Source organism: Ptychodera flava, chromosome 13 (assembly GCF_041260155.1).
Source record: "Ptychodera flava strain L36383 chromosome 13, AS_Pfla_20210202, whole genome shotgun sequence".
Lineage (NCBI taxonomy): Eukaryota > Metazoa > Hemichordata > Enteropneusta > Ptychoderidae > Ptychodera > Ptychodera flava.
Genome location: NC_091940.1, coordinates 13,006,797 through 13,021,387, shown reverse-complemented (window position 1 = coordinate 13,021,387; position 14,591 = coordinate 13,006,797). Strand labels below are relative to the sequence as shown.

Here is a 14,591-nt window from a genome sequence, read left to right as displayed (position 1 = left end):
AGTAGTTTCAGAGAAAAAGATTTTTTGACTAAACACTGAAAAAAATTACCCCAAAAACAGAAACATGCAAATTTCATCCCAATTTTTACACACCTAATGAAGAATACCTACAGGAACCTGCATGCGAGGTTTCAACCCAATGTGACCGACAATTACAGAGTTTTAGCACTTTCCAGGGTTTTTCCTTTTTTCCCCTCATTTGCATATTTTTGACACTGACAAGTTCATTTGAACAAATTCACATCTCCACCCCTAGGTGCACCTGTACACCAAATACTAAGACAGTAGGGGTTGCGGTTTAGGAGTTTTTGATGTGAACGGACAGACATACATACATATATACGTACATATATACATATATACAGACATGCAAATGGTATGCAAATGAACTGATTCAGCTTATACGATAACCTCTCATTGGTATACCAAATGTGAGCTAAAAGTAGACGAGAACAAATTTAACACCGACGATCAAACCTCTAAAAATACTTTGGAATAAAGAGTTTACAATTTGCTACGAGAGATTCAGACGAATAAACAATTGTGATTTGGACAGTTATCATAGTGAACACCTATTGCCTGGTCATGAGGGCTATAGCGCCCGTCTATTACCCCGAGGGGCCGTGTGTTACCAGAAACACATCGTTATTCCCCGAGGCCGTAGGCCGAGGGGTATAGCGATGTGTTTCTGGTAACACACGGCCACGAGGGGTAATAGACGAGCGCTATAGCCCGAGCAATGACCAGGCTATAGGTGTTTTATAACACACCACATGCTCATGTTGTATTGTTATAGTTTTAATGTGTTTTGATATTTGCACCGCAACAATCCATTATGACAAGTTTACTGGGCGATGTTTCCACAGCGGTTCCAGTTGTCAGTACGTGGTACCACTATCTTTCAAAAATATTCTAAGCATACCTAGCGACATCCTTAGTTGCACTTTAATCTTTTCCGTCGATGAGCTGTTCAAGTTCCTACGCAGTTGGAATGTTGGAAAATGTTGGAAAATCTATTTCAGAGAATGTGTCGTCACCTATCCCGGACGCACATCACGTTCTAGTCACCCGCCATTGTTGCAAAGTTGCAGACGACACTACGGTCACGTGACCGGGCACTTTTCCAAATTTGGTCAGAACTATTTCCCTAGGGAAATAGCTTTTCAAAAAATACCCTCTGACGTCACTTTTGTCGATCCGGTGGGAACTAGACGTATCTATTTTCTCGTCACGTGACGTATTCTGGCGAATCGCGGCACGGAATGAGCATGTGGTGTGTTATAGTTGCCACTACTGACACTTCGATCGTTTTAATAGCAGGATACCAGAGATCAACCAGAGTAGTGGCTTGTAGATGACAAATAAGAATCTTTATTTCTTAGACGAAGATGCTTACAGAAGAGCCCGCGGATGATAAAAGCTGCTATACCAAACCTAATATTTAACTATATACTTTCTTAACGTAATTATAATGCATATTTGATTCAACCCATTACAGTAATTCAAGGTAAAACTTAATCATTTAAACAATTCTAAAAACAATCAACAAAAATAATTTACATAATAAGTGACACAATGCAATAATTTCCTCTTCAGGGGAAACTATCGTACATTAATTAACCACTAGCGAAAACAACAGATGTTATTACAATTGTCTACCCTCAAACTTCCAGCTTGTTTGTGCTGACATCTGCTTATGCTGACACCATCTCATACTGATATCAGCTTGATGACTTTGTGGATGTTCCGACAATTAAGCGTACGTGTAGATTAGATGGCACTGAAGTGCTAAGTTACCACCAACTTTGTGTCGTTTGTCACTGTTTCAAATTAACACACCACTGTCCGAATTCATGAAGTCGGTTTTACGTTAAATGTATTGAACTTTGTACCAGTATTAACGAGCGTTTTCTGAGGCGCAAATTTCCTCCGTAATACCCCCTTCCCCTAAGGCGATTCGTTCTCGTATTACAATTCATAATAAAGCAATAAAAGCAGCGACAACAACAATAATAACAACAACAAAAATAATAATAATAATAATAATAATAATAATAATAATATGTCAATATCTTAACTATTCCATCGATAAAACTTACATATCAATAATAACACTAAATCTTATGAAATTGCACTTATATCAATTATAAATAACCATAAACAGTTAATTGTGCTTATATTTTATTCCATCACCGACAATTTTTTCAATAATAATAAAGAAAAAATATATACTAGTTAAAACAACCAAATACATATATGCCGCCCAAATAATCTAATACTTATTTATGCTACTCCGTAATTCTTCTTACAACTTAAAAGTAACTCCTGCTTCGCCCGAGTTAAAATGACATAAATTTCAAGGGAACCGTCATTATTTACGGCCAGGGGGTAGGAGGAATTTCATCGGAAAGTCTGAAATTTCGAGTTACCCCGACAGCCAACTATGATGAACTTGAATAACCTCTCTGGCACATATTTTGACTGCCCCCCGACAGACATACACACACTTAGGAAAGTTAAGTATAGGGCCTAAGTACAATTTTTTGTAAAATTAACAAAATCACAGCAATAGTAAAGACCATTCAAATCCTGGTTTACCCTGCTAGATTATCATCGGTCATCTAATGACGGTTGAAAAAGGTGAAACCAACAAAATAAAATTCGAAGTCAAAATGTAGATATAAATTATAAGCTCACCATTATCCAACCATATGATGGGCAGGGCAGACTTTGAAAGTACAGGGGGAGAAAACTTGAGAGGCGAGCTGAGGAGGAAAGTGTCAGAGGGGTGTCCCCTCTCTTGATTGGAAATATTTTTAGAAAGTGATGTTTGAAGTGGTGCAGTCTGGTATAATCTGAGAGGTGGTTTTAATTTGTTTGATTTTACTCAATAAAACTTACGACACCCGAATGGGGAAAGCACGAGAGAATTAAGTGCAAATTTACCATCAACTTTGTGTTGTTTGTCACTGTTTCCATTTAACGCATAACTGTCCAAATTCATGAAGTCTGCTTAAGTAAAATTCATGTACAGTCGATTTACGTAAAATATATTGAGCTTCGCACCAGTTTTAATGAAAGTTTTCCGGGGAGTATATTTCCTCCGTAACATAGTGACGCAAGAGAAATAACATTGTGATTCAACTGAATATGGATAAAATAATTGATCGTTGATCTTAAGGCGACACGATTTTAATTTCTTCCATGGCATGTTCACTTTCCCTGCCTTCACAAAATAATTAAAGTGAAACGAGGGAAAGTATTTTTGGGTTGGTTTTTTTTTCACTTGTTCCTGATTTTCGTTATCTTTGTATTGTGACCGTAGTCACATGTTGGCCTGACCAAAAAAAATCTTGAAAGATCGGAGGCAAACAAACTAGAAAAGCTGTAACGTCAAGTGAGAAACACAAAGAGATATATAGTGAATTGAAACTGTTGGAAGACCTATATTTAACAGCGCAGAAACTTAGTAGACTGATACAGTAAATATTACTAGACACAACTAGTATCATTCTAGCGTTATTTTCACAGTCCACTATGAGATTCTGAGCGATGTAGGTAACCAGAAAAGTTTGCTCAAGACAGTCCGTTCAATGATTCGACCGTCCCTTGAGTTGGGCAAGGACTGCAGACCAAAGCGTTGACCGCCGACTGTCGACTGTAGACTACGAAACAGCTCACTAGATTCGGAATAGCTACACATTTAAAGCACTGGTTTTGTTGACATGAATGTATGCTATCAACCGTCCGACACCAGCTTAGCACACTGGTATTGAAACGACAGCCTGGCACACTGGTGTCTACGGCACAGGGCGTGTACACAAACACTGAGAGAACTGTCTCAATTAACACTGGTGACAGTGACGGCATTTGCATCTTTGACACAAACACATCTTTCCGACGTAGCATTTCCTTGCTACATTTGCTTTAAATAAGTCCATATATGACTCAAACTTGATGCTGATCGGTGCCATACTGACAAACAACAGGTGCTGCTCTAGGTATATGTAGATCACCGTTCATTCACTCGACACTAAATTTTAAACACAGGGTGCAATAAATTTCAATACACAACTGTAATAGTAAGTCACTGTACCACAAAAGACAACTTTTACCCGTGCACCAACCCTCAGAGTCCATTCAGTCAAATCAGGAAAACTATTCATAATTATAATATAAACTACACCCTGACAACCATTAACACAAGCACATGGGGGCAGAGATCGACCTAACTTTATGTATATTGTTATGTAGGTCATTTCCCCCACACTCATCATGACCTGAGTTCAATTAGTCTAGAACATTCTCAAGGTCACTGCCCCTGATGACCTAACAACCTTGAATTCAATTAGTCATGTTTGGAATGTTCTGGAAAGTTGATTAGTTGTGTAAGGGAGATAATTTTAGAACAGTAATTAGCATGTCAATAAAAGTTCTAGATTGTTCTTATATGCCTTTATAAAAGGGACGTGCTCAGCTTCCAGTCAGACTTTTGGGATCGTGTCTCTTGTGTGTTACTAAACTCCAGCAGTAGTCATTCTCAAGACTTTTCAAGACCTTCACTGTCAACGCTGGATTTATACTGTGGACTTTGTGCAGCTTCAAGCCTGCAAGCCAAAGGACTGTTCATTCATTCGACTGACTGTTACAACTCTGAGACTGGAGCTTTGCCGTCCCAGCTGAGATAAGTAGTCTGTACACTTTTAGAGCTTGTACTCTATCCCTGACTTAGCAATTAGTTTTATTTTTGTAATAAATTTTGTTTAAACGTTAACTGCTGAGTTCACCCTTTTGTTCGTTTTCTCTGCACGTAACAAATTGGGGGCTCGTCCGGGAGACGAACATTTTGAGCCGTTTGACAACATTTTGACAGCCTTTTCAAAACTACTGTATACTGTGAACTCAGCGAAATTTAATCATGGCGGAATTTAAACCAGACGAATTTATGGATGACCTTGATCAGGACACATTTAATTCCCTCAGAAAAGACAACCTCATAACACTGGCCAATTTCCTTAAAGTAGAAGTCAAAAGATCTATGCGCAAGAGGGAAATACAGTACCGTATTGCCAAACATCTAGTTGATTTAGGCCAATTTGAGGATCCACCCTGAAAGATTATGAGCCCGAGTCTACCTCTGAACTCAGAAAATTAGAATTAGAAATGCAGCAAATTTGGAGATCAAGAAACTAGAATTACAAATGAGAGAGAAAGAATTACAAATGGAAGAAAGACAGAGAGAAAAGGAGAGAGAATTGGAAGAACATCGACTACAGTTAGAAATGAGACGTTTAGAGCTTGGACAGTCAGGAAAATTCTTCCTTCAGACAAGTTTGACATCACTAAGCATTTCAGGTTAGTTCCCCCTTTCCAAGAAAAGGATGTTGATAAATATTTCTCCATTTTGAGAAAATTGCTCAGAGTCTGAATTGGCCTAAGGAGTCCTGGTCTATGCTTTTGCAGAGTGCTTTGGTGGGTAAGCCAGAGAATTTACATTCAGTTGTCAGTAGAGCAGGCTTCAGATTATGATTCTGTGAAGGAATTAATTCTCAAGGGCTATGAGTTGGTGCCTGAAGCTTACCGTCAGAAATTTAGGGATTGTGAGAAGGTGAAGGATCAAACTTATGTTGATTTGCTCGAACAAAAGAACAACTGTTTGATCGTTGGTGTTCTTCTGAAAAGGTCAGTCAGAATTATGACAAATTACGACAGCTCGTTTTGATTGAGGAATTTAAAAGGTGCATCCGGAGTGACATCAAGACATTTATCAATGAACAAAAGGCAGATACATTGGAGGTTGCTGCACGTTTGGCCGATGATTATTCATTGACCCACAAATCTTCATTTCTCAGCAAACCATCCCAGTCCTTTCCATACAGAAACAATGCAGGTAAATTTAACTCCTCCTTTTCATCCAAGAATTTTTCAAAGGAGAGTAGGAAATCAAATGACAACAGTTCACAAAATTCAAGTAACACTTCCACATCATCAGACATTCCCCCATCATCAGATCCCAAGTCTCAATCTCCTTCTGACAAACAGTTCGGTACACTTTCTTGTAATTATTGCAAGAAAGACGGCCATTTAATGTCAGAGTGTTTCAAATTGAAAAGAAAACGTGAAGGTCAAAGTGGTCAAAGTGGATCTAAGCCCACCGGCTTTATTTCTTCATCAACTCAATTAGAGTCTAATAATGTGTGCAACACATTTCTGAGGTTAACCCCTCTTATCCCCAATTAATGAGGTCAAGGTCAATTCTTCTCAAGATAGCATTATGGTATTTTCGAACCATTTATTCATGATGGTTTATATCACTTTCTAGTGATTTCTCTTCCGCTACCCCTGTCAAAATTTTAAGAGATACCGGGGCGTCCCAGTCTCTTTTGTTGGCAGATACCCTGCCGTTTTCTGAAAAGTCATTTTCAGGTTCTAAAGTTCTTATTAAGGGGGTAGATTGTAATGACTACATTCCTGTTCCTCTCCATAATGTCTATTTGTCTTCGGACTTTGTTTCTGGACCTGTGGCTTTAGGTATTAGGCCTTTTTTGCCTTTTGAAGGGATTCACCTTCTTCTTGGAAACGACCTTGCTGGGGACAAGGTCATTACTAATCCACTTGTGACTGATAATCCTACTTTAGATCAGGATCCAGAGCCAATTGAACAAGAGATACCCGATTTATTTCCTTCATGTGCTATTACTCGAGCCATGTCAAAGAAAACTTCCGAGAATCAAAATACTCTCAAAATAATGTCACAGATGTTGACTTAATGACACCTTTCTCAGTCAGGTGTTTGACACGGATCATTCCGTTATCCCTCGTGGATTTGAAACTTCCAGTAAAACTTCTGCTGACCAAAGTCAGACATTTTCTAGATCAAATCTCATTGCAGAACAACACAAAGACCCAGATATTTTGTCTTTGTTGACAGGGTAGATGATGAAGGTAAAACTTCGGATAGCTCTGTTTCCTATTATACAAAATCTGGTATTCTCATGCGTAAATGGAGACCTCCAGATGTTTTGGTTGATGACGATTGGGCTATAAAACATCAAATTGTGGTTCCAAAGCCCTACCATGCTGAAATATTGCGCCTAGCCCATGAAACCCCCTGGGCTGGTCACTTAGGAGTCAGGAAAACTTATCATAAAATTCTCAGTCACTTTTATTGGCCTAATCTCAGGCAGGATGTAGCACATTTCTGTAAAACTTGTCACACATGTCAAATGGTAGGAAAGCCAAATCAGACTATTCCAAAGGCCCCTTTACAGCCAATTCCTGCATTTCAAGAACCATTTAGTAGGATACTAATAGACTGTGTTGGGCCCCTACCAAAAACAAGATCAGGAAATGAGTACATGTTGACAATTATGTGTACATCAACTCGGTTCCCCGAAGCCATACACTGAGAAATATAAAGACAAAGACTATAGTGAGAGCTTTAGTCAAATTTTTCACTTTATTCGGCCTCCCTAAATGTGTCCAGTCTGATCAAGGCTCCAACTTTATGTCTGGAATTTTTCAACAAGTAATGGATCAGCTAGGCATTAAACAGTATAGGTCATCCGCCTATCATCCAGAAAGTCAGGGTGCTCTTGAGCGATTTCATCAAACTTTGAAAAATATGATTAGGACCTACTGTTTTGACACAGAGAAGCAGTGGGATGAAGGAATTCATTTTTTGCTCTTTGCTGTTAGAGAGTCAATTCAAGAGTCTCTTGGTTTTAGCCCATTTGAGCTTGTATTTGGACATACAGTCCGTGGCCCACTCAAGCTCGTTAAAGAGAAATTCCTATCAGACGATGATGATTGTCTGAATATTTTGCAATATGTCTCAGATTTTCGTACAAAACTCTCTAAAGCATGTGAATTAGCCAGAGAAAATCTTGAGTCATCTCAGCAGTCAATGAAAACCAAATATGATAAAAGCACCTCAAACGGAAGTTTGAACCGGGTCAAAAAGTTCTTGTTCTACTTCCGATTCCTGGCAAACCACTCCATGCTCGTTACTTTGGGCCATATCTAATTGATAAGAAATTGAGTGATTTAAATTACATCATAATAACACCTGACAGGCGAAAACAAAAACAGCTATGTCACATAAATATGCTTAAGCCATATTTGGATAGGGATAATCCTACTATAACTCAGCCTGTCAGTGCAGTCAGTTCAAACCATTATGAAGATAGTGATACTGAAACTGACTTGAGTGAAAATACTCTAAACTCAAAGCTGGGCTCGGTCAAGCTTCAGAACTCAGAAATCTGGAGAAGCTGGAGTCTACAAAGTTGGCACACCTCCAGCCAGAACAACAACAACAGGTGAAAGAACTGCTCCACGAATATAAACACCTGTTTCAAGATGTTCCAACGAGGACAAACGTCATCTATCACGACGTTGATGTTGGGGACAGTAAGCCTGTAAAACAACATCCATACAGACTGAATCCAACAAAAGCGAAATATCTCCAGGAAGAAGTCAAATACCTGCTGGACAATGACTTTATTGAACCCAGTAAAAGTAACTGGAGTTCGCCGTGCATACTTGTTCCCAAATCAGATCACAGTTATCGTATGTGCACGGACTTTAGGAAGGTCAACACCTTAACAAAGACAGACACTTTCCCAATCCCGAGGATTGATGACTGCATCGACCGAGTGGGAAAAGCCAAGTATGTGACAAAATTTGACCTACTGAAGGGATTTTGGCAAGTCCCTCTGACGGATCGTGCTCGTGAAATATCCGCCTTTGTTACACCAGACGGATTGTTCCAGTACAAGGTGATGCCATTCGGAATGAAGAACTCTCCGGCAACGTTCCAACGGATGATCAACGACGTCTATCCGGGCTAGACGGGTGTGCAGCCTACGTTGACGACGTCGTCCTGTATAGTGACACCTGGGAGGAACACATCAAGCTCATGCGGAAGTTCTTTGAGAGACTGAGCAAAGCAATGTTGACTGTCAACCTTGCCAAATCTGAGTTTGGTTGGGCAAGGGTAACTTACCTCGGACATACTGTAGGACAGGGTGAGGTAAAACCTGTTGATGCCAAAATCAGTGCCATTTCAAGTTTTCCCATACCAAACTGCAAACGACAACTGATGCGCTTTCTCGGTATGGCTGGTTACTACAGAAAATTCTGTCCAAATTTCTCCACAATTACTGAGCCTTTGACTAACTTACTTAAAAAGAAAGTAAAGTTTGTTTGGTCAGAGCAATGCCAACAGGCATTTGATACACTTAAAGCCATACTGCAAAGTGCCCCAGTGTTGTCTGCACCAGATTTCATTTTGCCATTCAAATTAGCTGTAGATGCTAGTGATACGGCTGCTGGTGCTGTTTTATTGCAAGAGGATAGTCATGGTATAGATCATCCTGTTTGCTATTTTTCACGCAAATTTAACAAATCCCAGAGAAACTACTACAATTGAAAAAGAGTGTTTATCTTTGATATTAGCTTTACAGCATTTTGAAGTTTATGTTACTTCTTCAAATCAGCCAATAGTGGTTTATATTGATCACAACCCTCTTGTTTTTCTGCAGAAATTTAAAGGCAAAAATCAGAGATTGCTAAGATGGAGTTTAATGTTACAGGAGTTTAATCTTGACATTAGACATATCAAAGGCAGAGACAATTTAATTGCAGACTGTCTCTCTCGTATTTAGAGTTTATTGTTGTTCACTTTCAAGAAATTTTACTTTAGAGTAAAACAAAATTGAGTACTTAAATCCTTTTCAAGATTACATTTGTAAAAGAAAGATTTTTCTTTGAAAAATTTTCTTTTTTTGAAGAGGGGGTGTGTTATGTAGGTCATTTCCCCACACTCATCATGACCTGAGTTCAATTAGTCTAGAACATTCTCAAGGTCACTGCCCCTGATGACCTAACAACCTTGAATTCAATAGTCATGTTTGGAATGTTCTGGAAAGTTGATTAGTTGTGTAAGGGAGATAATTTTAGAACAGTAATTAGCATGTCAATAAAAGTTCTAGATTGTTCTTATATGCCTTTATAAAGGGACGTGCTCAGCTTCCAGTCAGACTTTTGGGATCGTGTCTCTTGTGTGTTACTAAACTCCAGCAGTAGTCATTCTCAAGACTTTTCAAGACCTTCACTGTCAACGCTGGATTTATACTGTGGACTTTGTGCAGCTTCAAGCCTGCAAGCCAAAGGACTGTTCATTCATCGACTGACTGTTACAACTCTGAGACTGGAGCTTTGCCGTCCCAGCTGAGATAAGTAGTCTGTACACTTTTAAGCTTGTACTCTATCCCTGACTTAGCAATTAGTTTTATTTTTGTAATAAATTTTGTTTTAAACGTTAACTGCTGAGTTCACCCTTTTGTTCGTTTTCTCTGCGTAACAATATGTGTTAGCCTTTAAAGTCGCAATTCTTAAAACATAAGCCTGTATGTTATGTCAAAATCAGTTTATAAAACTATCGTGGCAATAAACAGTAGGTTGTTTATAGATTTGAGCAAAACGTAATTGAAGAAAGGCATTCAAACGCAATTCAATTGTCGAAGGAACCGTCTACTACAAATCAGCATAAAATACGTAGAAATCTTTGAAGTACTTTGAAATGACGCTATAATAGTGAAATCAAAAGGCTCCATTTTATTAACGTTCTCTGATTTCACAAGGTTTTAGCGAAAGCAAATAATCAGTGCTATGTATCATAATGTTTCTATAATTTGGAAATATGAGGGACATCGTTAAATACCATGAGAAATGGGAACGGGCGACTCTCTTGATGACATTTGAATGTGAATTCTAAGCTACACAACAATCAAAATAATTTTTACTATAACCCAAACGGGATTCGAACCCCCATACACTTCACGGCATCATCGAGATTACTTGTACACTAAGGATATTTTTTTCTGCATTTTAAGGATTTTCAAAAAACATAATTAAAGATGGCAGGTTCCTCATCATCTTTATTTCTAAACAAACTGATTAACTAGACACGAAACTCTTAGGAGAACATGGAACATAGGGATTGCCGCTTTGATTCGACGACTGGTGTTTCTCTTTTGAAGCGTTTCCTCGTTATGGCCACGCCTTTACTGATTCTGTGCAACACCATCCAGATGTCGGAACAAGGCAAGTGCCGCCGGAGAGCCTCTTAGTACATCCGTCTCAACCCAGTCTGGATTGACGTCTCGCTGTAGTCTGGTTGTTGCGTATATACGGTGTAACAGCGTGCCGTGGTACAGCTTGGTCGCGTCGGGAGTTGGATATGGTCTGTTGACGAGTGTGTTAAGATGCATTGTGTAGTACATACAGCTTTGCCATTCTGCAAACGCCTGCACTGCGGTGCGATTCATGACTCGTGGGGCCTCTTTAAGATTTCCCTTCACGTCATCCATGTTCAGGTCTTCCCTAGAGTAACATATTGCGATACCGAGCAGTATAACACGCATAAGATGATGACCAGACTCAGTCACAGGTAGATCCAACTTCGATCTCCAGTATATAGTTGTGGCGACAGGTAGCTTCAGATCATCTCGAATTGCTTGAACTCTACCATGATCAACTTCCAGTACTTCCATGACCAGGACCTTCCTTCGTTCTTCTTCCAGGTCTATCATTCTCTCCAGGTTCGGGAGGGAGCCAAATTCTGGCAAGCTTGGCATGCCTGTGACGATGAACACCTTTATATCTTGACCTTCACGACCAGTTTCTTGAACTGCTCTGTCATGGAGACCGTGTAGAAGTATTCCGTAGATTGCTTCTCTGATGCGCTGGGATATGAGATGGCAACTTGGCCTTATATAATCCTCGACCAGATTTGGAAGTAACTTCTTCCTGTTATTCCTAAATTTCAGGTTGATGTAATCTGCCGGGAAGGCTCCTCTGCGGTAGAGATCCACATAAGCTGCTGGTAGTGGACAGTCGGGTATGTCTACCATGGATGGATCCTGCTGAAGGTAGGCTTGATACCTCGACTCGGGGGCGATGTGATAGGCCTGCAAAGACTTCTCAATGCATTCCTCTTTACCTTGTCTCCGTGCTTCATCTTTCAGCAGCCTTTTAGCGCCATCGGCAAAATTCTGTCGTGATTGTAAAAAGCGAATAGTACGAGGGATGCGTACGTTTGGTCCATTCGGTATGTTCCCCGACCTTTTTATTACTCGATGGTACAGGTCGTCAAACGTTTCCCTTGAAACATAATCATTGCCGAGCAAAATGGCAAGCAGTGGGACCATTTCTCTTCGCATGCTATAAGCCTGGCAAAAGTGGTCAAGTGAGTATTTTTCACACGGAATTGAAAGTTGCCGCGCTTCCTTCCAGCGAAGACTCGAGAGGGGTATGTACCCACCGGTGAGATCGAATACGAAGAAATCGCTGTCATTTCCGATCACTGGGCATCCCATTATGTTAGCTAAGGCTACGATCTCGCTGTCAGCTTCAAAGTCGCAAAAGACATAGCCAACCTCTTTGCTTTCCAATACCTTGAGAAAGACAGCGGTTGTGAAAGGTGGTCGTAATTTTGGCGACTCGGGATCCCCATCTATGATCTTCGCGGAGTCTTGGATTCTTTCTCTGCAACGGCCAAGCAGAGTGTCGACTTTGCTGTCATCTGGGTTGCTTGCGCCATCAAACAGAATGAAGGGCTTGACACCGCGCTGATGCAACGCTTCGATGAACTCGGTGCATATGGTTTCGTATTCCCTGTAATCACCACCGTGTTTGCAGTCCACGTCATTTTCGAAATAAAGCCACTGAAGCAGACCCTTTCCGTCTATGACCACAGGGGTGTTTGAAAGTTGATGAGGTCTTAATAAAGTTGTACTGCCATCATGGGTATACGAAGGGTTTTTGACAAAGGTCGTTAAGCCACGTACGCCCATTGTGATATCTTGTTATCTCCTCAAAACACTTCACTTTGACGTAACAGCACCTGCAAGAAATTAATCGATCGCGGTTAATACAAGGCACAAGGTAATGCCGTTGTTGCCTGTCATTAAAATGCTTTCGACCAATCGAAAATCTTGATCAATCGTATGTGCTACAAAATTCCGAGTTTGGTCTATCTTGTCGGGCACTTGACCAACTTTCACTTATAAATAATTATGTAATTCCACCGTCAAACATGCAGTTCGCTATCTGTTGCCTTCACAGGATGAAATTGAAATAGAACTAAAATGTTCAACCTGGATTTTTTAAGGTAATTACATAGGGCGCAATACACTCTCAGTGACTTCACATGGAAAGCATTAATTGTAAATTAAATAATTCAAGTACCTCGGTTACCCGTAAAAATATCAAACAGAGCAAATCTCATCATAGTTTTAGCGTCATATTATGCTTCGAAACCAAATGTTCATTTATGAATTTTTGTCGAAACTTAAAACATAATGAAAAGAAACAGAACAAAGATATGTCAATTAGGGAAAGCAAGTGGGGAATGCTTCTGGTACAAATAACCATAATCCGGAGTTATCGACATATATTAACTTATAACCAATAATTTGCAATGGTTACTCATCAGCATTGAGCTATTTTCACTATAGGGAAAAAGTGCGTGACTAGAGCGAGAAACTGACGCTTTCTCGCAATCGGTGAGAATCTGTTCTTATTCTCACCGCTTTCTGTGAGAAAATTTTAATCTCCACTGGAGATTGGTGAGAAATGCACTCCTTGGCGAGAATCAAGTGTGAGAACAAATTCTCACCGGTGAGTATAAAAATTCTCACTAAGTACAGCGAGAATTGAAATTCACTGGCGAGAATCATCAAGACTCGCCGTTCATTGGCAAGAATCATAAAGACTCTGAAAGGCGAGTCTTGATGATTCTCGCCAGTGAATTTCAATTCTCGCTGTACTTAGTGAGAATTTCCATTCTCACTGGTGAGAATTTGTTCTCACACTTGATTCTCGCCAAGGAATGCATTTCTCACCAAGCTACAGTGGAGATTAAAATTTTCTCACCGACAGCTGTGAGAATAAGAACAGATTCTCACCGATTGCGAGAAAGCGTCAGTTTCTCGCTCTAGTCACGCACTTTTTCCCTATAGTGTATGGTTGCGGGGTAGCCAACCTGCCGATTTTGAGAAATTGTTAGCTGAGGTAAAGAGAGCTCCGCTTAGCTATGGTATTCTGAACAAAAGAAACATCGGTGTTTTATAATAGCCGCGAATGACTGCCCCACCACGATTAGAAAATTCTCCCTTACATCGCCTGTCAGACTAGGGTACCCGTGGTTTTTCCCTCTTTCCGTTCTTGACCAGGAAATATAATCGTTTCTCTTCTCTCCACAAAAACACCTCAACTGCCCTCTCTCCATTGCAAACGTCCTTGTTGCCACCACCGTGATTGCGGTCCAGTTCATCTCTTTGACAAATGCACCCAGCCTGTTATCGAAAAACTCCCGAGACCAACCGAATTCCGTATCGTTCGATTGTACTAGCCTCCCGCCCGATCATAATAGACCTCCCTGGATTATTTTATCAATTCACAAATAGTCGTTATGTACAACCACAATCTGAGTGGAACATATGGCTATTGTCATGATAGTGACGATGACGAGATGCGCGACACCTACGCTGTGAAGTCACTTAATATGATATTCCTTTCCTTGC

General features: G+C 40.0%; 1 protein-coding gene across 1 annotated transcript; it reads right to left on the bottom strand.

Annotated features, from left to right (window-relative positions):
- Positions 1–11,069: 11,069 nt before the first annotated feature.
- Positions 11,070–12,860, bottom strand: LOC139147006 (single-strand DNA endonuclease ASTE1-like). Its single transcript, XM_070717857.1, has one exon. The coding sequence runs from the start codon at positions 12,858–12,860 to the stop codon at positions 11,070–11,072; it is 1,791 nt and encodes a 596-aa protein (XP_070573958.1).
- Between the last annotated feature and the right edge of the window lie 1,731 nt (positions 12,861–14,591).

Coding starts and splice junctions, on each gene's coding strand:
- LOC139147006 (XM_070717857.1), bottom strand. CDS start 12,860: ATGGGCGTACGTGGCTTAACGACCTTTGTCAAAAACCCTTCGTATACC.